At 39.8% G+C, this 24,660-nt stretch overlaps 2 protein-coding genes across 2 annotated transcripts; one reads left to right on the top strand and one right to left on the bottom strand.

The window, feature by feature from the left end:
- Window positions 1-1,145: 1,145 nt before the first annotated feature.
- POMP (proteasome maturation protein) lies at window positions 1,146-9,542 on the top strand. Its single transcript, XM_030949780.1, has 6 exons — window positions 1,146-1,172; window positions 2,575-2,672; window positions 3,416-3,476; window positions 5,531-5,632; window positions 7,290-7,383; window positions 9,045-9,542. The coding sequence occupies exons 1-6, from the start codon at window positions 1,170-1,172 to the stop codon at window positions 9,110-9,112; spliced, it is 426 nt and encodes a 141-aa protein (XP_030805640.1). The 5' UTR covers window positions 1,146-1,169; the 3' UTR covers window positions 9,113-9,542.
- A 1,756-nt stretch (window positions 9,543-11,298) lies between these two features.
- SLC46A3 (solute carrier family 46 member 3) lies at window positions 11,299-24,430 on the bottom strand. Its single transcript, XM_030949790.1, has 5 exons — window positions 23,994-24,430; window positions 18,018-18,891; window positions 17,526-17,609; window positions 15,921-16,077; window positions 11,299-14,497 (listed from the first exon to the last, which is right to left on the bottom strand). Exons 1-5 carry the CDS (start codon window positions 24,183-24,185, stop codon window positions 14,410-14,412), a joined length of 1,395 nt encoding a protein of 464 aa, XP_030805650.1. The 5' UTR covers window positions 24,186-24,430; the 3' UTR covers window positions 11,299-14,409.
- Window positions 24,431-24,660: the final 230 nt, after the last annotated feature.

Raw genomic sequence — 24,660 nt, 5'->3', positions numbered from 1 at the left:
ACAGGAAAATGGAGTATAAAGTGTATTCATTTTTCAGTCTTTTATTTTTACAAATCTGAGTGCCATTAAAACATGTATAAAATTCCTGCTTAAATATTGCCTCTGTGTCTGTGTGTGTGTGAGAGAGAGCGATGGAGTTTAATTGCCATATATAAAATTTATAAAAACAGGTCAATTTGGATTACTAAGTGTACCCCAAATTAAAAGATTAAAGGGTTGAATGAGCTACACATCTCAGAAGAAATATATGAAATAAATATCCCAGATACACATGTGGAGCTATGCATTGAAATATATGGAAAACTCTCTGGAAGTATCACAGCCTGGTTTCACCACCTCAGGCTGTCGGCATTGTGATGCTTTTGGTGTCACCCAAGCAGTTTTTGCTGCCTGCGGCAGAGCAGGACAGGATGGGTTTGACCGAGAAAAGCTGCCCACACCAGGCATGGCTGCCTCGGTCTGCTATGGGAAGGTGTTAGTCAACTTTAGCTCCTGCCTGGGACCACGGCGGCACTGAGGCAGCTGGGCTTTGCTGATGTGAGAACGACCTGGAGTTTTAGCCTGGAAGAGGCTCAGGGGTGACCTTATTGCTCTCTCCAAGTGCCTTAAAGGAGGGTGCAGCCAGGTGGGGGTCGGCCTCTTCTCCCAGGTAACAAGCAACAGGACAAGAGGAAATGGTCTCAAGCTTTGTCAGGAGAGGTTTAGGTTGGACATGAGGAGGAACTTCTTCACAGAAAGGGTGATTTGGAATGGGCTGCCCAGGGAGGTGGTGGAGTCACCGTCCCCGGAGGTGTTTAGGGAAGGACTGGATGTGGCACGTAGTGCCATGGTGTCGTGAACATGGCAGCGTTCGATCTGGGTTGGACTCGCTGGTCTGATAGGTCTTTTCCAACCTAACTAGTTCTGTGCTTCAGTGAACAGCGCGTTCCGTTTACAAGGCACGACCTGGGAGAAAGAAAGCCACAGGAAAGAGGGCACAGGCCGAGACACGAACCCCCCACCCCTCAGAGGGCGCCGAAGAAGGCGGCCCGGCCGCCATCAGCCCCCGCCCCCTCAGCACCCCCACGGCCCCGCGCGGCCCCGCCCCTCGCGCTGTGACGCACGCGGGGGCGGGGCGGAAGTGAGCGGGCGGCGGCGGCGGAAGTGGCTGCGCGCGTCGGGGGCTCAAGATGGTGAGTGCGGGCAGTGGAGGCGCCGGGCGGGTGGAGGTGTCCTGGTACCGGACCGCACCGAGCTGAGCCGGACCGAACCGAACCTAACCTCCTGCCCCGCCGCCCTCGCCAGATCCCCTGCCCCTCACCCTCTCGGCGTCCCCGGGAGCAGCGGGGCCGTGCTGAGTCATAGGGGTCCGGCGCGGCCGTGGCGGGTTTCCTCACGGGCCGGGAGGCGCGGAGGGCCCGTGGCGGCTGTGCTTAAAGCCCTTCCCTGCGGCGGGGCGGGACGGGAAGCCACGGTGGTCCCAGCCTCCCGCAGCCTGCGGCTTCGGCGGCGCAGCACCCGGGAGGGGGGGGATCGCGCCTGGGCCCGCCGTGGTGGGCAGCGGCGCTGGGGTGACTCGAGAGTGTTGCTTTTGGGGAATGTTGCGTGGTTTTCTCCGTGAGTTTAACTTTGATCTTCCCTCTTGTCAGGTCATCAGGTACCGTATCGCTTTAATGCTTTCATTTACAGCAGTCTCGCCAACGTCTGGTCAGTGCTGAGTGTGTAAATTGGTAGATGCGTTATATGCATGGAACAACAGGCATGTTAGGACTGTCCTACAGCTCTTATGTTACTGAGAGCTCACATGTTGGATGTTGGTACGAAAGATCTTAGCTGTAAGCACGAGTTTTCTGTTGGATCTGATAGTGCTGCTGGGGGAAACGCTTGCAATGAACTGCTCATCACTGTCATCTTCCAGAGGTTATTGCTGTCACCTTTTGTTGTGTATTAGATATTGCCCTATTGGTGGAGCAATTTTTATGAGCAATCCTAAAATCACTTCAATAAATTCGGGTAGGTTAGAGTGAAATTAGTGGCGTGGGTTACTAGTAAGCAGTACTTAGTAAGTCTGTTGACTTCTGGTGATCCACTGCAAGTTACTGCTTTCCTTTGTTCTTTCAGTTAACTGCATACTGGACTGCTTGAATACACCTTGTCCTCCTTATGGCAGCCTCAAACTGTGGCTAAATTTGATCTTGTGTCAGTATTGCAGTAAATGGAGGAATGCTCCTTTCTGTCCTTTCACCTGTTAGGACACTTGCCTCTTTCCTTTTGATCCCTGAAGCCCAGGGTGGGAACAAACAGGGGATATATTGTGAGTTCAACCTGATCTGGGGTCAACCAGATCCAAACATGTTGTCAGTACCTTTACTTTTTATCAGACTCTCTGAAAGAATTCAGTATTAGTGTAGGGTTTATGGTTTTGACTGTTTTACCTCTATTTTAAAGAAACTCTAAAGTCCAGGGGTACTTTAAGGAGTTTTTGAGCACCTCCTTTCATTTGGCTGTCCTAATGGCGCATACAAAAGTGGTCTGGTTGTCTGGCTCTGTTGAAGTAATAATTTTTTTTTTTTTCTTTTTTTTTTTTTTCCCAAGAATTCCAGAGGTGCTGCTTCTCTGTTGAAGGATAGTATCTCATTTACAGACGTTTCAGCTGCAGGGCTGTTTGAAGGTCATGATCTTCTGCGCAGAGGGTATGCTGTTCTTTTGCTTGCTGAATTGTGTCATAGACAATGCTGAGCTGCAGTGTGTGTTAAATGTTGGCTTTCACAGAAGTTTCTTGCAAGGTGTGTTGCAGACAGGCATTTGCCTCTGTGATGCTGTCCTATAGAAAAGAAACAGCAAAGTATTGATAATTGTGAAATATCTGATAGTTTTAATACACGTTTATATGAATGTGCCATAACACTGTGGGAAATGGTTAATTTCAGCACTGGGACAAACCCCAAAAGTAATAGTTTGGAATTTGCCATTTTTACCTAAGTGCAAAACTTATGTCTCTGTCTTGGATAAGGAATCCAGAATAAGTTCATGGAGTTTTAAAATGCTGTACAACTGGCATTGGGGGGAAGATGTGTACAATATTCAATTACAAAAGCTTGGAGGCTTCAAAATAAGATACAGTGTAGCTTGGACATGATTAAATCTGTAATGATTTCATTTATTAGTATTTTAATCTCTTTCTGAAAGGTATCAAGGAAGAAAAACACATTTTGTTTTGTCAAGCATAAAGGATGTTTGAAACTCTTTTTCTTCTGGTAGTGCTGTAGTTAGAGGTTTTACTTGCTGCTTCACTATTAATCTTTTTTTTTTTTTTGTATTCGGACTTTGCTAGCTGTGTGTCTCTGTTTGTATCTGAGATTGGTTTTGGAATGCAACTTAAAAAAACATACCCCAAGAAACTTGAAGTTAATGTCCTTTCTACTTATTCTTCTAGCTTTACAAGTGTGAAAAATGAATTGTTGCCCAGCCACCCACTGGAGTTGACAGAAAAGAATGTAAGCATAACATCAAATGTAGCTATCTTCACTCTTGACTAATTATGGAGTTTAAATTAATGGTGCAGTTATCTGGAGAGATTTGTAGGGTAGCAAGTAATGAGCAGGGTCTTTAACAGAATGAAGGTGTTCAACAATAGAAACATTTTATTTATACAAATAACATTGTCGGCAAGCCTGTTTAATATTAATCTCTTACTTATATCTCTCCCCACTTCAAGTGTGTAAGCAGGCTTCTGAGTAGGGACTTGTGTGGTCAGGTTTAGTCATCCAAGAGTGTGTATGCAGCCACCACAGGTAGGCCAGGGGCACACCTGTCACCTTGTGAAAGCTGATCCTCTTATTTTGTCTGTAGTTTTACCATCTGTCCTGATTTTCAGCCTTTCAGCCTGTGAACACATACATATATTTCCATAAATTCCTTGATGCCATCTAGACATTTTACACCTACAATTTATCATAAGTGTTTGCAATCTTGTCTGGCTCAGTCCTCGCTCATGGACCATTGCAAGTGGTCCGTAGAAGGTAGAGGGAGGCCAGACTTGCTGGTGGAGCTGAGTGTCTCTGGTGCCTGTTTTGTCAGAAGATACAATGTATCAAACTGTCCTGAAGCAAAGATGTTATTTTGATAGAATGTTCCAAATTGCTAAGTTAAACAGCAGGACAAGGTCTGACTGTAATGTCTAATGTATTTTGATTTTACCTTGTGTTAATGTTGCCTTGCATTAAAAGGATGATTTTGTGACACCAAATTTGTGAGTTTATTTATAAATACTGTTAATGTTTCAGAGCTATTTGTCGATCGATTTTATTTTTTAAACGGATTGCTATAACTTCATGTTTAACTCTGTTCTTGCTATACAAAACCTGCATGCTTAAAAGATCACGTGTAAAAGAGACAAAAATGCACAGACAAAAATAAAATAGGCTATGTGAACCCCTAAGAAGTATGTGAATCTTCTAAATTGTTTCTTCCAGATTTGATTAATTTTTCTGTAAGTTTAAGGCAAGTTTAATAATTATTTTCATGTATATTTGATTGGGAAAATATTTAACTTAGCCTGAGATAGTCATGGTTGTTTTTGCTGCTACAAATGTTAAAAAGGTTTTTCAGGTAGCGCTGGTAGAAACCAAATGTCTCTGCTATCCAAAAATCCTTCACTCTATAAAATTAAAGAAATGGAAAACTAATGTAACCAGAATTATAAGATTAGGATGAGGCATATAAATAGTATTTTCTGCTACCTTTTGAAGAGCATTCAATATAGATTGTTGCAAAGAATATTCTTGTTATGTCTTTGACTTGTATTTTTCAGTTGGTTTTTGAGATCCCTTCTCATAAATATGATGTTCTCATAAAAAGAAGATTTTGTTGTGGTGATGGAGTACAGATTTTAAAATTAGATATTTGAATTTTTTTTATTATTTAAGCTTAAGTTTGACATTAAGTATAACTTACTTCTTTCTACTCCAGTGTACATGAGTGAGCACTTTTTCTTTAAAAAGCCTCTACTAAATAGATTTTCTTTGTCTTACTGGTAAGTTTGAGAGTAGTTGGGGAAAATATGAGTTTTCATTTGTTTTTCAGAATCATAAGGACTGTAAGTGGTGCTCTGTTTCCCTGCTTGATCAGAAAATAAGTACATAAAGTATTTTTAAGTAGTCTTTGATGACTAACTAATCACATCAAATTGTTTTTTGTGATTATTAAACTGGACTTAGCTTCTTATTCATCCAGACAATATCGTTGTGAAGTAGTGCAAAACTGTACCACTTGGTGGTGTTACATCTCCTGATTATCAAAAATAACAAAATAAAATGTCTGCTATTAATTTGGAATAAAATTCAGCACAAAAACAGTGTCAGCTTAATAGAACAAATCTTACTGCATCACTGTCTTTCCTGTATGCTTGAGATATGTTTGATGGTATCACTAAATTTTTACATACATATTTAGTAAGCATGTTCTTTTAAGTAGGATGTCACAAATTTCTTCTATGGCTGTACTTTAAAGTAACTTTTTCTAAAATAAAAATCAATATTGTTTGTGACAGTTCCAGTTAAATCAAGATAAAACAAACTTTGCCACACTGAGAAACATCCAAGGAATCCATGCGCCTTTAAAGCTGCAGATGGAATTCAGAGCAGTGAAACAGGTAGGCATTTTTATCCAACTGTTATAACTTAGGCCATTTCAAAAAAATGTTTACTTTGAAATGTACTTTCAGAGCACATCTTTCTTTGTTGAGATACCTTATGTTTCCAGAGGAAATTAATTCAGTGTTAAAAAACTGCAGTTAAAAAAAATGAACCAAACAGTGCAATTACTGGTTTTTAGAGTAGTCCATATACTAAAGCCTTTTAACTGCTGTTCTTTTATTGGTTATTTGGTGCAGTGGTAACTACTCTAGCTTTGCTGTGGAATAGCTTCCTGTAAGCCTTCAGAGAAAAGCAGGAGGAATTGAGTATTTATTCCTAAAATCAATACTCTCCCTTGCAGAACGTATGACCTTCACAGGAAGGAGTCTCTGTAGCTGTAGGGAAAAGAGACTTAGGAGTCTGAAGCAGGTAGTGATTTGGGAGTAGATGTAGAGGTAATGTGAAACCTGAAACAGAGAGTTTTCTATGTGCTTATTGTTCCTCAGCCTTTGTTGTAACATCAAGGGAGCTCTACAGGGAGTTAAGTTCAAAGATTTTAACTCTTAATTGAGAAGCTGAGTCTGTCTCCTTTTCCTTCTTCTAGGATTGAGGGTAGCTGGAGAAAGGGAAACAGAAAGCTAGTAAACTTTTTTGTCTTCTCGAAGGTTGTCAAGCTACTAAGAGTAGGTTTTCCAAGTGAATTAGAGCAATTTTGTACTCTGAGTGATAAGGTGCTACTAAACCATTGTGAGCTGCATTAAGCTTGGAAGAAGTTACTGGTCCTGAAGGTGTGGACGTCAGGATGTGAGATATGCAAACATCCCTTGGTCTCAGCTGTGCTGTCTTGAGGAATCTTTTTCCTAACTAACATAAGCACATTGCAGAGAATGAGGGAGGTGAGGATATCCTGTTAGTCTGTCTCCAGAGGTAGTTTTGGGAGATGGATGGGGGAAATACAGTGATCAGAAGGTTTTTCACTTCAAGATTCATGTTGGATATACAAGTTTTCTTGTAGTTTAGCTGAAGTATCTCTAGCAGTAGTGAATGCATTCTCAGAAAATTTATGCTCTGAAATCTATGTGTGCTACTTGAAATTTTTTGGAAATACTGTGAGTGAAGGGTACAGAAGACTGTTGAAAGTAACTGGAAGTGGACTTGAAGCTTAAGAGCTGGTTGAGATCAGAGAAATAATTATGATGTAGATTAATTAAAAGGAGGATTATGTTTGAATGTGAAAGTCAATATAGCTCTTTCACTTGCATTCCTGACCTGTGTCAGAGATGTAGGAGGTAAGAACTCTGCAGTATACATCGGTTGCCCAGTACTGACCTCAGGGTCTGGAGGTTTGCAGTGAACCTCCCCAACTTTATGTGAGAGGAGCTTTACAGAGTAGATAGAAAGTACTTTGTTATTTTTTAAAGTGCAGTATTTGCTGTACTACCTACACCACAGTGAAAACTAAAAATCTATTAGAAGGCTGTTCTTCTCAAACAGATAACCAAAAGAAGATGATGGTGTTTGTGTGTCTTTGTGTGCCAGTAGCTCTCTTATTCCAGAGTTGTTTTTTCTGGCTTTTGACTTTTCTAAGTCGCTTCAGACTGAGAAATCCAAATATGAACCCTTTCTATTTCAGACTTGCTGAGACTTGAACTCTTGCTTGAACTCTTTTTACAGGTCCAGCGTCTACCATTTCTTCACAGCTCAAACATGGCAATGGATATTTTGAGGGGAAATGATGAATGCATTGGTTTCGAGGATATCCTTAATGGTAAATACATTCTAGCTTTAATATTATGGAAACATTTAAAGTTAAAATTTGGGAGCTGTGAAATGCTTTGTCTTTACTGAGCAAGAGAATTAAACTCCCAAAATGCAAATAACATTAAATCCTAAAAGCAAAGAAGCATTGGGGAAGGAGAAATAAATGTAATTCAGCTGTCAGTTATGTGGAAATTACTCTGAAATATTGAGCAAGACAGTAGGCTGTCTTGCTTGTAGGCTGGGTTTCTAAAGGAGTATAGATTATTGCATGTATGTTGTATGCCTCTTTCCTCAGAAACTTTTGAAGTACTTGTGCAAATTTTGTCAAGCAGAGGTTACAAAGTTTTTACATTCTGTAATTAAGAAGAAAATGTTAGAGAAGTGGTAGAGAATTAATGAAACAGATACTTAGCAGGGGAAAGGCTCCCTCAAATGAATTCAACAGGCTGCAGTTGCATGGTAGCCTGCTGACTATTAGTATGTGTGGAATGGAATAAACCTGGAAAAATGGCTTCTGAGCAAGTTACTTCTAGCTTGTATTTAAGGAGATGGAAGGAGGCAGAGAATATTTTGAAGTGGGATTGGAGAATGGAAATAGCTGGGGAGATAGGAAGCTGGAAATAATGGAGGAACAAATCTGAATCTAGAGGCATGAAAATAACCCCAAATCTGGTGTTATTTTCTGAAATGGATATAGAGGGACCAAGGAAAGGAATCTTGGGTTATTGTAGTTCCACAGGGGTAGACAAATGTTGAACATAATTTGTAGAAATTTGGTTATTTACCACTGCTCACAACAAACTGTTAGATTTTTATAGAGTGCTGAGGAGTGAGTGGGTTACAAGAGTTTTTGTTAAGGCTTTATTAATGAGAAAGTGGACTAGATATTTTTGTTGTCTCTGGAGGAATCGGAGGCATTAATATGTCTTATTTATGGAAGGATAACATGATTGATGCACCCATAAAGAAAAGTGTATTTCTTCCAAACAGTCACCACATGTGTGCTGGCTCTGGGTTTGTTTTTTTGTTTTTTTTTTTAATTTTAATTTTTTTTGCATAGAAGAGGAGTTCATACTGTCAGTATTGGTCTCTCTTGTGTCCTCTGCACATTCCTTGGTCGCCTTTGAGTACAGTGGCTAATGTCAAGCATACTTTACAGAATGGAGGAAATCTCAGAGATATTTACATGTGTGGAATTTCTGTGAAACTAATGGAGTTAGCTGGGTGGAGAAAAACCAGGAGTATGACCCAGCTAACAGAAGGGAGGACTGTGGGCTCCTCTTGTGCAGAGAAGTGTTGGAAAGAGATGTAGGGTAACTATGGAGAAATGCTTCAGTCAGACTTGAGTTTTCTCAGACGCTGAACTTGTGGTATAATCCCTTTGAGATTCAGGCAGCTGGAGTCTGTGCTTCTGCAGAACTGGTTGGTTTTACTTGAAATGTGTGTGTGTCCTTAGGACAAGCCGTTCCAAAATGTATGTGTTTGTTCTATCAGTGCTTTGGATAGAGGCTTCTGAGTTGCAGATTGCTCTCTGCAACACTGTCAAAAATCAGTTAAGTAACTGTTGCACTAAGCATTATAATGACAAGAGATGTTCACCTTCATTAGTTGTTGTTAGTCTTTGTAGTTTGGTAAAGGTTTCATGCTGTCAACTTTTTCTTTTTCCAGATCCTTCCCAGAGTGAGGTAATGGGAGAGCCACACATGATGATGGAGCACAAGCTTGGTTTATTGTAACAAAATATACTTGAGAAAAATGTTTTGTGTGTGTCTTTCTCGTGCAGATCTAAGTACATGGTACTAAATTGACACTCACAGTGTTAAGAAAGCAGATCTAGTTATCACTTGCCTTCCTTAATGAAAAGGCACATTAAATGTTTAATGTCTCTAAATTGTTCTGTGCTTGTTATCAATCATACAAATGTCCTGTAACTAGGTAGTTTAAATAATGCCTTTTCATAAACTGCTCAGGACAATAGCTTCTCAAATATGGAAATGCTATATATGTATACAAGAAATTCAAAAATATCCAGGCATTTTAAAACTGACTACTGTGGTAAATGATTTAATGGGGGAAGAGGAAGGTATTTTCCGTTGCATAACTCTTTGTTCATGAAGATTTCCATACACTTTTTAAACTATTGAATAAAAGTTTGCTATAAATGCTGTTGCGTTTCAAAATATATTTAATCCTAAATCAAGAATCTCTTATCCATGACCCAGTGTTGTCCCTTTTATTGCAATATCTTTAAAGGTTTTTAACTTCGGCATTGCCAGTTACATACATTGTAGCCCTCTCTTGACAGCTATTTGAGTGAGCTATTAAGCTTTTATGTAGAATTGAAAGTATTGCTGTAAGAGTGGAATTAGAGGTATAGGTTTTTTTCATGTGTGTCCCTGAGAGGGTATTTTGGTTTCTGGAAGTAGAAGCAAGTTCCACTTGGGGTTTAAAGAGATATTTTAAAATCTGTTTGAACATAATCCAAAAAGAGTGCTCCCAGGTCTAGTTATTTTAGTATTAAGAAAGAAGGCAGAATTATTAAAGTACCTAATAAAGCTGCTGCAGTAAGAACATGAAGATATGGTGGTACGAATGCAGAAATAATTATTTGTGAGTTTACAAAAATCTTAGTTAAGGAAGAATGAGAGATTTATACTTAAATACATCTTTTAAAGGAGCAGACCACTGGAAGGGTTTTTGCATGCCTAAGTAGGTTTATTTATTAAATTCAGGGTTGTAACAGCTATTCCTGGTGTCATACATGTGAATATGTTATATCAATCCTGCAAGGCAACTAATACAATGTGGCATATCAGAAAAAAAGTCTGTGGTTCAAAAAATGTTATCTATTGTTAGATATGAAGAATTTGAAAGAGTATTCCTAAAACAGGAACTGTTTATTCAGCAAGTTTTAATGACTTGGTTAAATTTAATTAATGTTCTGTTATAGATAATTTTAACAGGAGTGTTGCTATAAACCTTTTTCCACAACTGCAAACCTCCCTTGTGCTTTTCAGTGGGCTTATAGCTACGACAAATTCCCTATCAGTTTAGGCCAGCATCTCTAGCTTCTGTCCTGTAAATTTTATAGTGCTTTTGTATGCAAAACATTGCAGCATTTTGGAAACATTAAGATGAAAATATGACTCACTTTAGTGGTGGTCTTATTTGGTTTTATATTTAAATTTGTTTCATTTCAGAAATGAAGCTTCTAAAATTTTCTGTCACTTAAGACTTGTAGAGCTTAGAGGCTTGTGCTATGCAGTACAAGCTGTTTCATTTGTTGGGGTTTTTTCCTTAGGGAGGTTAAAGAGAGGACCAATAAATTGAACATGCAAGTGTAGACCTACTCACATTTTTGTTTTCTACAGCTATCTCTGTCTGTGAGCTGATAATCTTTATTAAATATCAGTTTGCTGCTGGTTTATAATAAAGCAAAACCAAACTGTTAGGAAGCAGGTTTGGGGTTCAGTAGGCTTTGTACTGCTCAAGGCTCAGGCCAGAAAAGCTGAGGGATTACATTGCCAGGTCTGGGACAAGTTAAAGGTGCTGGCATGGATTTTTAGAGGTCTGCCATCTTACCTGTACTCTCTAAGAAAACAGGGAGCCATCCAGCAATTGGACACTGGTACCTTACAGCTCCCCGCTTCAGTGTATTGAGCTGGTTGGCCTTTCCTAGTGTTGGCTGAAAGATGGATGCTGTTGCATCTAAGCAAAACTACATTAAGACGAGTAATTTACTAGAGTTTCTCATTAGTGAAATGTAAAACCAGAAGCAGATTAGGAGGCTGCATGCAATTTCTAAGTGGTTTTGTTCAATGATTAGTATACTTTTTAATAATCTTGGGTGAAATCAAGCTGTATTCAGAGCCAGGAAGTTGCATTGTTCATTATGTCTGTAAGGAAGCTAATCCTAGGGGTTAGCCAGGCTGGAAAGCAAAGAGTATGTGTAAGAGGCCTGTCTAAGAATTTATGCTGTTAGTAGAGAAATGGGAGTCAAGCAGGACTGAGGCAAAAAGCTTTTGAGGTAAAAACGAAGGGTTACATTTTCTCAGTGCTACAGGGGGTTGGGCTGTGGACTGGGCTTTCTGCCCCAGCCCATTCTTCCCATTTTGTACAAGCCTCATTCTGTAAAGCAGGTGCTGCACAGAGCAACCCATGGAGGCAGCTAAGTGGGGTGTGCTGGGCAGTGGAGCTGGGTCAGATCTGGCCTGGGTAAGGGGAGGAAGGCCCTTCCAGCTCTGCAACACAAGGCCTAACCATGACTTCTTAGAGGTGGCAGTGCTGTCCCTACTCTGCAACTCCCCACCTCCTCTTGGTGCCAATGTTCTGGGCAGCATGCTTTCCCCAGGTGCAGGAGGGAAGCAAAAGCACATCTGCTCTGCTGTTTGTGTTATGACCATAAAAAATAGATGATACCATAATGCTGCTCCTGTTTACACCAACAATCCTCTGTTGGTCATACTGTTGGCCATTTGTCAAAAAACAAAACTGAAAAGCAGAAGAACTACAAATGCAAGAGTTTAAAAAACCAAATTTTATTATTATTATGTCAAAATAATTTGTATTTATACACAAATAAAGAAATTATTAGAAACTTAATAGATTTGGCTTTAATAATCTGATGCATATTGTACTTGGTTCCTCAGCTTCCACTGTGCAAGGCTTTTTAAAAACACAGTTCATATCCTCCATGTGTTTGGCGTAAATTTATAGCCAGTTCTAGATGCTCCATCTACCAGAAACACTCAGCAAACAGCACATACTTTGTGCAGTTAAATCAAATCATAACAAAGCCATTCCTGAGGTGTACGTGCTTGTTGGACTGACACAGCACCACTGTGCAAGTGGCTCGTTTTGTTATGAGCTCCCAAGTACTAGGAGAGGTGCGCACTGAGGAAGAGCAAGTGAAGGTACAAGTCCCTTCTGCATTTGCTTTTTTATTTCCAGGCAGTTTTGTGTGAAATAGTTAATTTCATAAAGCCTTACATAACTGCATAATGAAGAGGCAAGGAAGACAATGTAATGTTTGTGCTAAAATCCTTTACATCAGTGTTTTCTTAATCTCTCTACAAGTACTCATTATGTTTTGGACCCACTGGTTATTGTAGTACTCAGCTCATGTTTCCAGTAAGTTGGAAGTAGCTTGGGCACCTCAAAGGCATTAAGCAGTTTTATTTTCTGGCTCTAGTCTAAACTACCGAGAGAAAGCTAATGATCTTTAATTGCCAACATCAGTCTTGGGAGTTCAGGACAGAAGTGTAAGAGCTAGCTAGAGGTGTTAGCACATTCCCCATGGCCTGGATAAATGGCCCTGTTTTCACCTGTGATGGTCAGATAGTGGTCTCCTGAATATCATAAGCGCTCTCTCTTTAAATTATTTGAATCTTCTTCCAGGCTTCTCTGTGACATGACACATAACTTGGAAAGAATGCAATCATTCAGTTATAAAGGATCTATAAAAGTATCATCATGATTTGGCATTACTGTTTTTTGGTGGAGTACCACTGGGAAGTTCTGCAGGACTCTGTTCATAGGATGGGTATCAGTGGCTGTAAGCAGCTCATTGTTTATACAGTACATGCTATGTCTGTCTGCATTTTTATCCTAAGCTGTGTGCGTGTGAAGTCATTGTAGTTGCTTTCCTAGAGGTTTCATTCTCTAAATGGCAACCACTTTACATTGTTTTGCTTTTTCTATCTAATCTGTTTTGGGGGAAAAGAGTCACACACAACTTTGAGAGATCAGAACAGTATTGGCTGTCAAACTCTTAACAAAATCAACAGATGGGAGTGGTCCTTAACATGATGTTATATTCACACTTCTGCTGTGCTGTGCATTCTAGAATCTAATACTCAGGATAATTTCTACTTAAAGATCTTAAGGGAAAAGGTGAGAAGTCAGTGCTGAAACTGATTCCTAGGTTTGGCAGTCTCACCAGCTTGCATTGGGGCCCTGGTGATGTCACTTGTCCTCTCTGTTAATTTCTCTCTATACAACCAAGAGGATAGTATCTATTATGGAAGGATGTTTTGAATAGCATTTGTAAAGTGCTTTGAAGATTAGAAGTGCTGTTCACATGTTCATAAATTATGCTGCATTTGTTGCAAGATTATTAGATTATTGATTCTGATTTTGTAACTTCATTTCAGGGTTGTTAAAAAAATAAAGATCTACAGATCAGAAATGCTATCACAGCTTTTCACTAAAAGAAACCTTTAAGCTAAGGTACTAACTTAACTAGAAAACAAGAAGTATCTCTGGGACAAAACAGAGATGTCTGTATGCATTCCTTAATATATGGAAACTGATAAATATGCAATATGGCCTCTGCAAAATGTAGGTTTAGGCTGAATTTCACACTCTGCAAGATTTCTCTGCAAGAAATTTTCTGACAGTTCTGTGTAAAAATCCATTTCAAGAGCAAAGTCACAGGCAAGGTCCACACATCTTATGTTAAACTTACACACTCTGCGAGCTGCAGAACAGTAAGTGTGCTTAGGGCAGGTGTAAGTACTGCCTCCAGTTTGCTTTCTGAAAAAACACTATTTTTTAGTTTAGTCATTTTAGACAGTTTGGGGGCTTCACTGTTAAGACAGGCCTTTCAAGATGTATGCAGTGGACCACATCCTCAACTGGCACAAGCTGCAATGTCTTCAGCAGAAGTGCCAGCATCCTTTGGGTTGCTAAGCTTGTCTTTGTCACCCAACCTAGAGTGATACAAGATGTATCACAATCCACAGCTGACATTCTCAAACTTGAGAAAGAGTAAGCGGAAAAAGTACCATCCTACCTTATTTTTTCCTTCATGCTGAAGCAGCATTAATCTCAATTGTCAGCCTATTCCCATAGTTAATAGCTAGCTTTAGTGAAGTGCTAAAAGGAGATTGGGTATTGAGTGGTACCAATTTAGTGCTTATTGCTGCAGGGCCACTTGGAGATTGTGTTGTGTTATCTCTGTGGTTTCTGTGTGACATAACTATCTCTGCCACTGCATGTCAGATTAGAAATCCTGGGTATGTGGATCCTTTGTTCAACTATCAGCACTCTCTAAGCTGGATACTTCTTCAGGGACCAGGAGAGCCAAGTCCTCCCCATTCCAGCTTGTGCACAGAAGCCAGCTGTAAGACAAAGATAAGACAGGTATCTTTAGCTGAGATAGTTCAGTATAGCATGCTGATTCAGCACCAAAAAACACACAGGATACCCCTCTGCAGCCATCCTCTGTGGCACAAATGTGTCTTAGTAAACAAAAGCAGTGACACTATTTGCCCTAATTACACAAGTCAGACAAGATCATTACTGCTGCCTTTGAGCACAGTACTAAACTACTCTGCACGTTACAGACTGGAACAACTACCTTTCTGCTCTCCAACTGCAACACTGCATGACACTCTAAAAAGAAAGATGCAGAGAAAGGGTATTCAAAGGGTCAGATATCTGAAACTGATAACAGAAGAGACACTTTCTCTGCTTCCACTGAACTAAACTAAAGATAATACTTAAGAGAACAAGTACTTACTGCACCTTTGTTAATGTAGCTGAATTTCTCAATTATTTTATTACTTTACTGAAAAGTATTCTTCTCACATGCAAGACCCCCTCAGGTCTAAGACCCATCACTACTTTAAATTACCATTAGTATAGCTTCTCTGTAAAGACTGTGTAAATAATTATAATGAAACAGGAATAGACTTGAAATTATGTGAAATGTTCTAAATTATCACTGCCTGTTTGAATCTTAAAATGCAGCTGATGCAGACATAAAAGGAGACTGAGGCAAATATGCAAGTCTCCAGCCAGTGCCACCCTCTTAAGAAAAAACATTTTTCCCCCAACTGTAAATCTATCTAATGAAAAGTGATTCCTCTGCCATTTAGATTTTTGTTTCAGCATCCTAAAACAAAGTAATTTATACTGGAAATAATGTAAAGTGATCTTTGCCTTATGAGTACTCATGAATGATATTTCACTGTCCATATTACTAGATGACCACTAGGTATGATTAGACACAACTGCTACAGAGGCCTTTATTTAAAACATGTTTAGAAGTTTATTCTTTTGGGCTTTAAAATCTTTTACAGATTTTAATGGCACTGGGTCACAAGGTACCCATGACCAAAGACCAGGACAGATAGCTTTACATTAAACCCAGTGGGTGACTGTCATGTTTATAACCCTCATTAGCATCTAGAAGAGCTCAGATTGCAAAATTAAGTTCATGCCTTTCACGTGATCTGTGGGAAAGGCTTTCCTGGAAGAAAGACTATGTAAAGGTCTCAAACCAAGGGAAGTCACACGTGCAGTCAAGGGTATGGTGTATCCCACTGGCAGTACATTCAGGGTATCTTCAGTTTGGGGGAAATTCACAGCATGCAGCTGAGGGAAGGTGGCTGGATCAGGGAAAAGGTGTGAAGCTAGAGCCACTACAGCACACTGGCAGATAGGAAAGTTTGAGAACTACCACACTAAACTACAAAGTTTCCATTCATGTCAAAATTACTGGCAAAGGCAGTCAGAAGAACCCTCCTGATCTGTACTTACCACAGGACAGCCAGTGGAATTAGACAAAGGCCTGCCGATAGGAGGAAGCTAAAGCCTGAAAACCATGCAACAGTAGTCGCATAGAGAATATTAAAAACTGAAATTGACATTGTGCCAGTCACAACTTCTAAACAGGCAATACAAGCAAACACAGCACCTGCCAAAAATAAATGGGCAAGTTACAAACAAAATAAAACAAAACCAAACCTCTTCAAAGTACTGAAGTTTTTAAACGTGGTTCAAAAGATATATCTATTGACAGTATTTTTGCAAGTATGCAAGTTACAAGCACTAGGTGATGATACTTTGCTATGAAAACTGTGGCAACTTCTACAAAATGCTAGTTCTTTTAAATGAACAAAAAACCCAAATAAACAACACATTTTGTTGATGGAAGCTATTTTTCTTTCCTATTATTCTGTCACCATGCCTACTTTCTTGCATTTGCTTATCACATCAAGTTTAACCTGTTCATCCTCATTAACCATGTTGTGCACATCTCCATCCTTTACCCTTTCCAATTCTCTTCTTCATTTTACTTTTCCCTTTCTTGTTTCTTCCTTCTCTAACCTTCACTTTTATATGTGGAAAATACTGATTCAACAAGGACTGCTGGTTCAGCTTAAAACCACTGCCTTCTCTTTTTTAAAAAGAAACAAACAACATTTTTTGGACTGAACTACCCTTTGGGGTGGCAGTCTATCCCATAAGTGTCTTGTTGAGCACATTTTCTGGAGTTGCATTCATAGTCACAGAACCATAACCAAAATCACATTAAGTAAGCAGAAAAGGATGACAAGAGGCAACCTGATTGCTTCATCAAAGTACTCAAATAGCCAAAGCCCTGAAGAATGCCAAGAAACTCAATACCAGAGGTGCATTTTAGCACAGCTAGTACAAAGAGATCTTTGTTTTAGTGCATGAAGATTAATCTTTTAAAAGGTAAAGCACAGCAACTCAGGAAAATATTTCTAGAAAGTATATGTTTCCCAAAATCTAGAAAATACAGTCCCCAAAAGCAAAATATGGGATATTAGAGCCATATTTTGAGGCCTGACATGCTTTTTTCTTTTCCATAAGGAAAGAACTTTGAGAAGTATTATGTTAAATTTCTTGGAATACGTTTAGAAGCCACAGGCCTGAAGTTGGGGTCCTGTTCCATAGCTGAGGATACAAGTCTAATTGTTGCCAAGTGCTATGAAGATTGACCACCTACTGCTTACCTTTTTAAATTAGTAAATGAAAAATTGACTGAATAACAGAAACACATCTTTCTCTGCATGCCAAAATCTTGTGAATGTAGAAGCCCTTGTGAAACACTTGTATAAATCTTGGGCATTCTTCTGCTTCAAGTTTCCCATGGTCTTTAATTTAAGAACAGTATTTTGTTTGAAAGTTGAAATTTGCAGTAGTTTTTAACACAGTTTTGTTTATATTTAATTCAGAACCAGAAACCATTAATGTCAAGACACAGGCTCATACTATACAGAACTTGAAAGAACTGGAATCTTAAAGTACCAATATCTGTCTGTTTAAAGCTAATCTTTGTGCATCTCTGTTCTGAAGCACCATATTATTTTGTTGTTTAAAAACAATTCTACTTACCCTGTTCACCAGGGAGAACCACTTTTGACAGCATGGATCGGAGAACAGGAATAGGCATAAAGCAGAACAAAGATGGCACTCTCACTGTAAAGCAGCCACGAGACATTGAACTAATTAAAATCCAGGGATTTACAAATGCATTGCAACTGCATTAGTGATATACTTTTGAATACTTAGTTCCCCAAATAGTAAAAGGCAACAGAAAAGCCAGACTACAAGTGCAATGAGACACAATTCTCCAAGAACAGAGAAATTTATAAATCAAGTATATTTCTATGGCACTAAAACCATAAGCAAGGAATTCCATTGTTTCTCGACACAGTTCATCTTTTAATCAAATCCTAGATCAGGCTGATCACCCATTTATATTTTACTTCTCTGTGACCCTTTCAAGGTGGCACATTCAATATCCAACAACTGCATTCACTACAGATAACACAGCAGTATTTTCATATACATTGTTGACCATGGAACAACTGATTCTGAACTCACCTAAAAACATGAGCAGAGTAGTTTTGGCAAAGGCAGCCATGGTCATTCCTCCAATGTACGAAAACATCCCAATAAAGACAATATAAATGTCTTTGAGACATTTGGAAAATAAGTAAACTCCTAAAAAGCTGGTCAATGATATAGAAGTGGATGCAGCTGCTCCATATCCAATGTATACTTCATTCCAGCAGAGTGGCTCATCCAGTTCATACAGTGTAAAAAGTGAACTCCCACCCAGCACAGTAAACAAATAAGTCATAAATGTAAAAAGTAACACAATTATTAAAATCCTCTTTTTATAAGGGGCAGTTTGAAAAAGCATGTACACTCCAGAAAATGTCTCCCTAAGAAGTTCTTTCCAGGATACTAGTGCTTCATGCTGGAATTGAGATACACCTACAGTATCTTCCAGAAAAAATACAATATAGATTATATTAATGACATGGAGCAGAGATGCTATCACAAATGTCCATGCAAAGCCTATTCCTCTTAGAAAGTAGCCAGATGACAGTCCTGCCAATCCAGATACAACTCCAAAAATCAAATCCACTACAGCTATTCGTGTTGTTTTCTGCTTCTCATCATGACACCCCTCTGCTATGTAAGCAAAGCCTCCTCCAAGGAAAGTTGCTATACTCCCAAAGAGTCCAGTAATAAATGCTAATGCAAATAGGACAGAGAGTGACAAGGAAAAATATGATATTGCAGTGAAGCTAATACTGGAAATCAAAGCTCCCATTGATGGTAAAACTAAAGACCTTTTGTGTCCCTGGCGATCCCCATTAGCTACAATGACAAAGGCAACTATAAGGCTGGGAATGGCTCTAGTTAAGTCCAACTGCATAATAAAAACAGAGGCTTTTTCTTGAACTTCCTGCAAAGAGAAAACAAAAATAATAGTAAATACTATAATATATTGGGAAAAAGAATCTGTCACAATATTACTTATATAATTATTAGTATGCAAGATAATGAATATTACTGTTTACAGATTATAAATTATACTATTATAAAACATAATACATGCAATGTAGTTTTATAACATTATATGACATTTTGAATATACTAGGCTATAATAAAATACATTGTATATTCAGACTTTTGTAATTTGATCTTCAATATTCCTCAAACATTCCCTGTTAAATTTGAACCCAAAACTTAAAGCTTAAGACACAGTCTTACTAGTACTGTTGACAGAGAAGTTTCAATGCAGACAAGAGAACAATCCTTTTGAAGATGCACTTACAAGAGCTGTAAGTATCTTTAGCTGCAAGTATCTCCTTCAATACAGGGTATGGCAAAAGGGCACTGGGCTATTTTAATACTACTCAGAAATCAGTAGTAAGCCAGTCATGGATTAAGGAACACACTCCATGCTCCCTCCTCACAGGAGATCTTTTTTCCTCCCAAATAATTCTGCTGAGGGGGTTACAAGGAAGAATTAATGGACTAGAGCACCCTATGCAAGTAAACAGATCAGTTTGCTCTGACATCCCACTGTACAATCTTACTAGTACTATTACAAACAGCAGTAACAACCAAAAAAGTGAAATACAGCTTTAAATACTGTACTGACTCACAGGTATGTGAATTAATGGATTTTGCAAACACTGTAAAGCTCTGGGTTCAGGAATTGTCCAAATCAGTGATATCTCTATGGATACACCACAGCAGGTATTCACATAAGGAACAGCAGCTAGCACTATAAAAATAAAGACCCATTATGGGAAAAAAAAATCAGACTTCTTTTTAACAGAAGTATAAAAATTAAACGTGACTGAAAACCAACCATTTAACAGAGCATGAATGGCTGCAGAAAAAAATAACTAAAGAATGTTTAATTTAAAAAAATGTTATGAAGCCAGCTGCTAAAGGACACTCAGCAGGCAAATTCTGATCTTGTTTTTAATGCATAGATGAGAGTACCTAATGAGAGCAGCCACAGCAGCTCTTTCAAAGACAATCACCTGATCAGACAGCAGGGGAAATAAAAGCAACTTTATTCATACAAACCCTTTATATTAGCTAAGATAAAGTTTCAGATGCAGAGAGTAAATTCCTGTTGAAAGTCTTCTTGGAATTTTCTGAGGCACAACACTGACTTGGGCAGGCATTGTGCTCTTCAATCAGCAAGAGGTACACTTGTGCAAATCTGCCCACACCATTCTCAGCCTGTATTCAAGCCATCTGTACTCCAAATTTCAGGTGTCTCCTCTGTAGCTAACATAATCCTGACTGAGTAGCATCCAAAATTATGAAAAAGCCCTAAAACTTACAGGAATATACCTGGGGAATTTTAAAAGCTGCTGAATGCTGTATAAATTCGTATTTATATTTACAGGCAGAGACCATGAGTTTCTCATTCAATCTCTTCCTTTGCTTACAAGATACCAGGTTTTATTACAAGACGAAAATCAACTGATCCTGAGGTTCCCAAGGAAAGCTTTCAAGATCCCCAGCACTCCAAAGTCTTTTGCTCCCTTCCCTTATGGTGTCTGACTGCCTTAGCATTCATGACATCCTGGTAACTTGCCAGCAATGCTGTCACCCGGGAAGGGCCAAAACCATGAAGACTGAACAAACTGAGATGGAAAATGTTATTCTGATCTTTAACTCCTCTGCTGCTGACAAAAAGAACTCTATGTAGTCGCAGACATTGCTTCTTTACTAGGATTGTCTTGTTCAAAGCCATGAGTATCAAACAAATGCTACTATGTTAAAAGTAAAATTAAATGTTAATATGTATCATCTCAGCTCACATGAACCACATAATACAGAGATTATTGCCAGACCATAATGAAGTGTAAAACTGAAAGAAAGAAAGACCCAAAACTTGGGTGCCCTTTTTTTGGAAGAAGTGTGCAACACACAAAACATGGGTACACATCCAGGTAACACACGTGAGCATGAACTTGCCGAGATAAAAAACTTGATGTCTACCAAAAAAGACTACAGGCTAAGTACAGGAAAAATCCATTTAGAGTGTAAGGCATGCAACTGTTCACTCTATGGTTTTATGAAGCCAAAGGAAAAGAATATAGAAAATGTTAGGTCAAACCTTCAGCTTCTTTAAAATCACATAACTCCATTAAATAATCAATGGAACTACATATATTTGAAGAGAAATTTCTAATTTTCTAATCTGCAAATTCACTCTACTCTGAAAAGTTACTCACAGTGGACAGAAATAGATATTTCAATCACTTATTCAAAATTAAAAGAACAAAAAGAAGAAGCAAGTAACTTATATAAGGATTAAATAAAGAGAGAAGGGCAGCACCTGAGATTGAACAATATAAAGCATATGATAAACTCACAGGCTGATAAGACAAAATATTACTGAGTAGCAAGGAGAAATTAATGGATTGTATAATGAATCAATGGGATGATAAACAATGTTTAATGATTAATAATACAGCTCTTTCTGAGACATTAAAAAAGGATTATCCAAGTTGGTGATCAGAATGCTTCAGTTTATATTCAAATTACCTTCAAACTCACTTTATTATGACTATTTTTTTCAAATTGTAAAAAATAATCTAAATTTTGTGAAGATGAACCATTTTGAATTATATTCTACTTTTTTTGCAGACTCCAAGTGATTTTTGTCTTCAATTTCCTTTTACATTTTGCTTTGAAATAAGTGAGATTAGTACAAAGCTTCTTCATTCGCAGAACATAAGGACTTACACTAAGTTAACTGTTAATAGAGATGTTCTTTTAAACATTAATGCCAAACAGGGCATTATAGCAACAGTTACAACATCTAATAAACCTAATTCAGTTAGGTTAGGAAGGTCTTGGAAAATCTGGAACACCTACTTCACGCTTTCTTGGGAAAGGGTTTGGAATTAAGTTATTGGATCTACTCTTTGGCCCACACACAGGACTATAACTCAGCACAGAGGCCCATTTGCACTTAAAATAATGCGTGTTTTGAGCACCTACACTGTTACACTATGGTAACTAATGTGGTATAAAAATGCAGCAAGGCATCCAGACAAGAGTGTAATTGTTCAAAAGCTCATGCCCTACTGGCAATCACTGAAATGCAGGGAACAGAAATTTGGCAGGAAAGGGAAACGAAGAAGTTCTGTTGGCCATTATTCAACTGCTGTCTTGAAGGACTCATGTTCTCAAATATCAAATTAAGAATAATTTGTAAGCAAAAGACCTGTAAAGTGTGAATATGCCATCAAATCAGAGATACTATCTAAACTTCAGCTGAAATGAAGCACTCTGCTTCAGTGTTTTGAGAAAAAAAAAAATGAAGTCTTATATCTTGAACCATAGGTGATGGCAATTTGAAAGTCAGGTTGAATTTGAGGGGGGTGCAAAATGCAAAGATGTATTTGAAACGTTGATTTCTTGATGGGCTCTGCAATTAGAATTGTATGCTTAGAGAAAATTGCCAGACACAGCATCAAATGGGGAGCTAATACTAAAGAACACACTTTCTGGGAGTAACATACAAGCATTACTCCAACAATAACTGGTGATTACCTCCATGGGTCAGCCCCAAAGCCATGTTGGACCACAATTCTATTGACCTTTTCACATTTTTTCTATAAGACCAGCTTCTGTCACATGACAAAGAACATATGCCACACTAAAAGTCCTGAATTATTTCTTTGATCACCTTCACTGGAAGCATGTTCCATTAGCAATCTCCTTTTATATATGACAAATGAGGCAGATAAGCTCAGGCATTCAGTCTTGCACATATGCAGCACGTCAGAGATTCAGATATGGGATGTGAGCAAAAATTTTCAAGTACCACCTTTTCAGCAGTGTAAGGGAATGCCAACTGACTGTTTCTGTGACCCCAACTTCTGTGTAATTTATACAGTGAATCATTTACTTTTCTGACCCTACAGTGGTTTCATCTTTCACTTCATCCAACCCTACAGCCAGCTGTTGTTGACAAGTATGGTTCTATTGCACCTCTTCTGAAAATATGTTCCCTCTGCTGTTCCCATGTTAGACACAGAAATCATGTGGCCACTGAGTGTGCCAGAGCAGTGTATTGCTTCAGAAAAAAAACCCCAACATTCAAAAAACAACAACCCCCCCGCCAAAACAAGAGATGAGCTTTCTGTTGAATCAGTGCCCCACTCAAATTCAAACCATAACCTGTAACTGCAGAACTGTGAGATACAACACATGGGGTGAGAGGGGAAAGGGAAATGGAGAATGACCATCTCTTCTGCTGGCAGCCCACAGCTAGCTCTGCTTAAGTGTAGCATTAAAACTGCACTGGAAGTGCAATGGAAGATGTACCAGTCAACAACTAGCTATCCAGCACACTGAACTATGGAAAAGTGCTAAAAATGTAACTGACCATGGGATCCTGTCATCTTGACGTCCTTGTATTCCAGCAAGGCACACTAGTGCTCTGAATGGCAAACCATCAACTGTATTTGATCATGCAAAGATCAGTTAATTTTTTTTCCACATTTTAAAACCACAAAAAAACCTAGTTTAATTTCCCGTGTTCCTCGTTCTTGTAATTCCTCTGAAACACATGTATTTCAAGCTAGATGCTATTCCTCAAAATTACAGGGCATTTGCTAAGCTTCACTCGGTTACAAAGAACAGTAGGAGCCACAGAGAGAACGGGTGGCTCACAAACACAACAGGCACAATGGTGTGGGAGGAGGAGCCTCCACCTCCAGTTGTACCCGCGGTAATGTCAGCCCAATGCTAATTTGGTCCCCATTCTCTCAGGTGATTTCAACTCCCGCTAAAATACGAATTTGTCTCCGTATCTTCCTGGAGACAAATCTTTGTCTTTAAAGCACTATCTCTACCTACAGCATAACATTAGAGCGAGGAAACAGTGAAATGGGAGCAGGTTACAAAACTACGGCTTTCCGCAGAATTACAGGTTACGGTTATAAAACAGGAGGTTATACTGAGGCAGCACCTCCTGGCTGCAAGTTTATTTACAATTGTTATTCCTCCCACGCCACTTGCCTTCTGTTTGATATAAGCCGGGCTGCTCTTATTCTGCTCGCAGTGACTGGCATTGCTGTCGCTGATGAAAGTGGAGTTGTACTCCTGCTCCCACAGCCGCCGGTAGATGAACTGCTGCACCAGCGGAGTCGTCAGGGAAAATGCAAAAACGTAGAAGAAAATGACGGGCTCCACGCACAGAACCTTCCTCATTTCTGGGTCCGGGCTTCAAACCCTGCGCCAGGAAACAAATCGCGAGTGCTCAGGAGGCGAAAGCGAAAGCCCCGAGCGGCAGCGGGCTCGGTGACAGCCCCACGCACGGGGGTCGCGCTGCGCCAGCCCCGTCCCGGAGCGCAGCGCTCCCGGAGCGCCCGCCCCGCCCCGCCGGGCCGTCCCCTGCGCACCGGGCCCGTCCCGCAGCGCCGGGACACCGTGACACCGAGGGCGGGACGGGGGCGGCCGTGTCCCTCAGCGGAGGAGCGTCCCCCGCCGCGCCGTCACCGCCCCCCGGCCGCCGGGAGGACGAGGCCCGGTGCCGCCATCTCGGCGCTGTCCCTGTGTGGGCCCGCGGGCGCGGCGCTGCGGCGGGCGGGGCCGGGCCCGGGGCCGAGCGGGGTCCCTGTGCCCGCCGCTGTCACCGCCGCCCTGCTTGTCCCCACGCCGGGGACGCGCGGGGCTGCTGCCAGAG

Source organism: Camarhynchus parvulus, chromosome 1 (assembly GCF_901933205.1).
Source record: "Camarhynchus parvulus chromosome 1, STF_HiC, whole genome shotgun sequence".
NCBI lineage: Eukaryota > Metazoa > Chordata > Aves > Passeriformes > Thraupidae > Camarhynchus > Camarhynchus parvulus.
This window is presented reverse-complemented; position numbering and strand designations above follow the sequence as displayed.

Coding starts and splice junctions, on each gene's coding strand:
- POMP (XM_030949780.1), top strand. Junction 2,673..3,415: donor CATGATCTTCTGCGCAGAGG/GTATGCTGTTCT, acceptor TTATTCTTCTAG/CTTTACAAGTGTGAAAAATG. Junction 5,633..7,289: donor AATTCAGAGCAGTGAAACAG/GTAGGCATTTTT, acceptor CTCTTTTTACAG/GTCCAGCGTCTACCATTTCT.
- SLC46A3 (XM_030949790.1), bottom strand. CDS start 24,185: ATGAGGAAGGTTCTGTGCGTGGAGCCCGTCATTTTCTTCTACGTTTTT. Junction 17,610..18,017: donor TACTCTGCTCATGTTTTTAG/GTGAGTTCAGAA, acceptor GCTGCTTTACAG/TGAGAGTGCCATCTTTGTTC. Junction 16,078..17,525: donor GGTTCTCCCTGGTGAACAGG/GTAAGTAGAATT, acceptor TATTTTTGGCAG/GTGCTGTGTTTGCTTGTATT.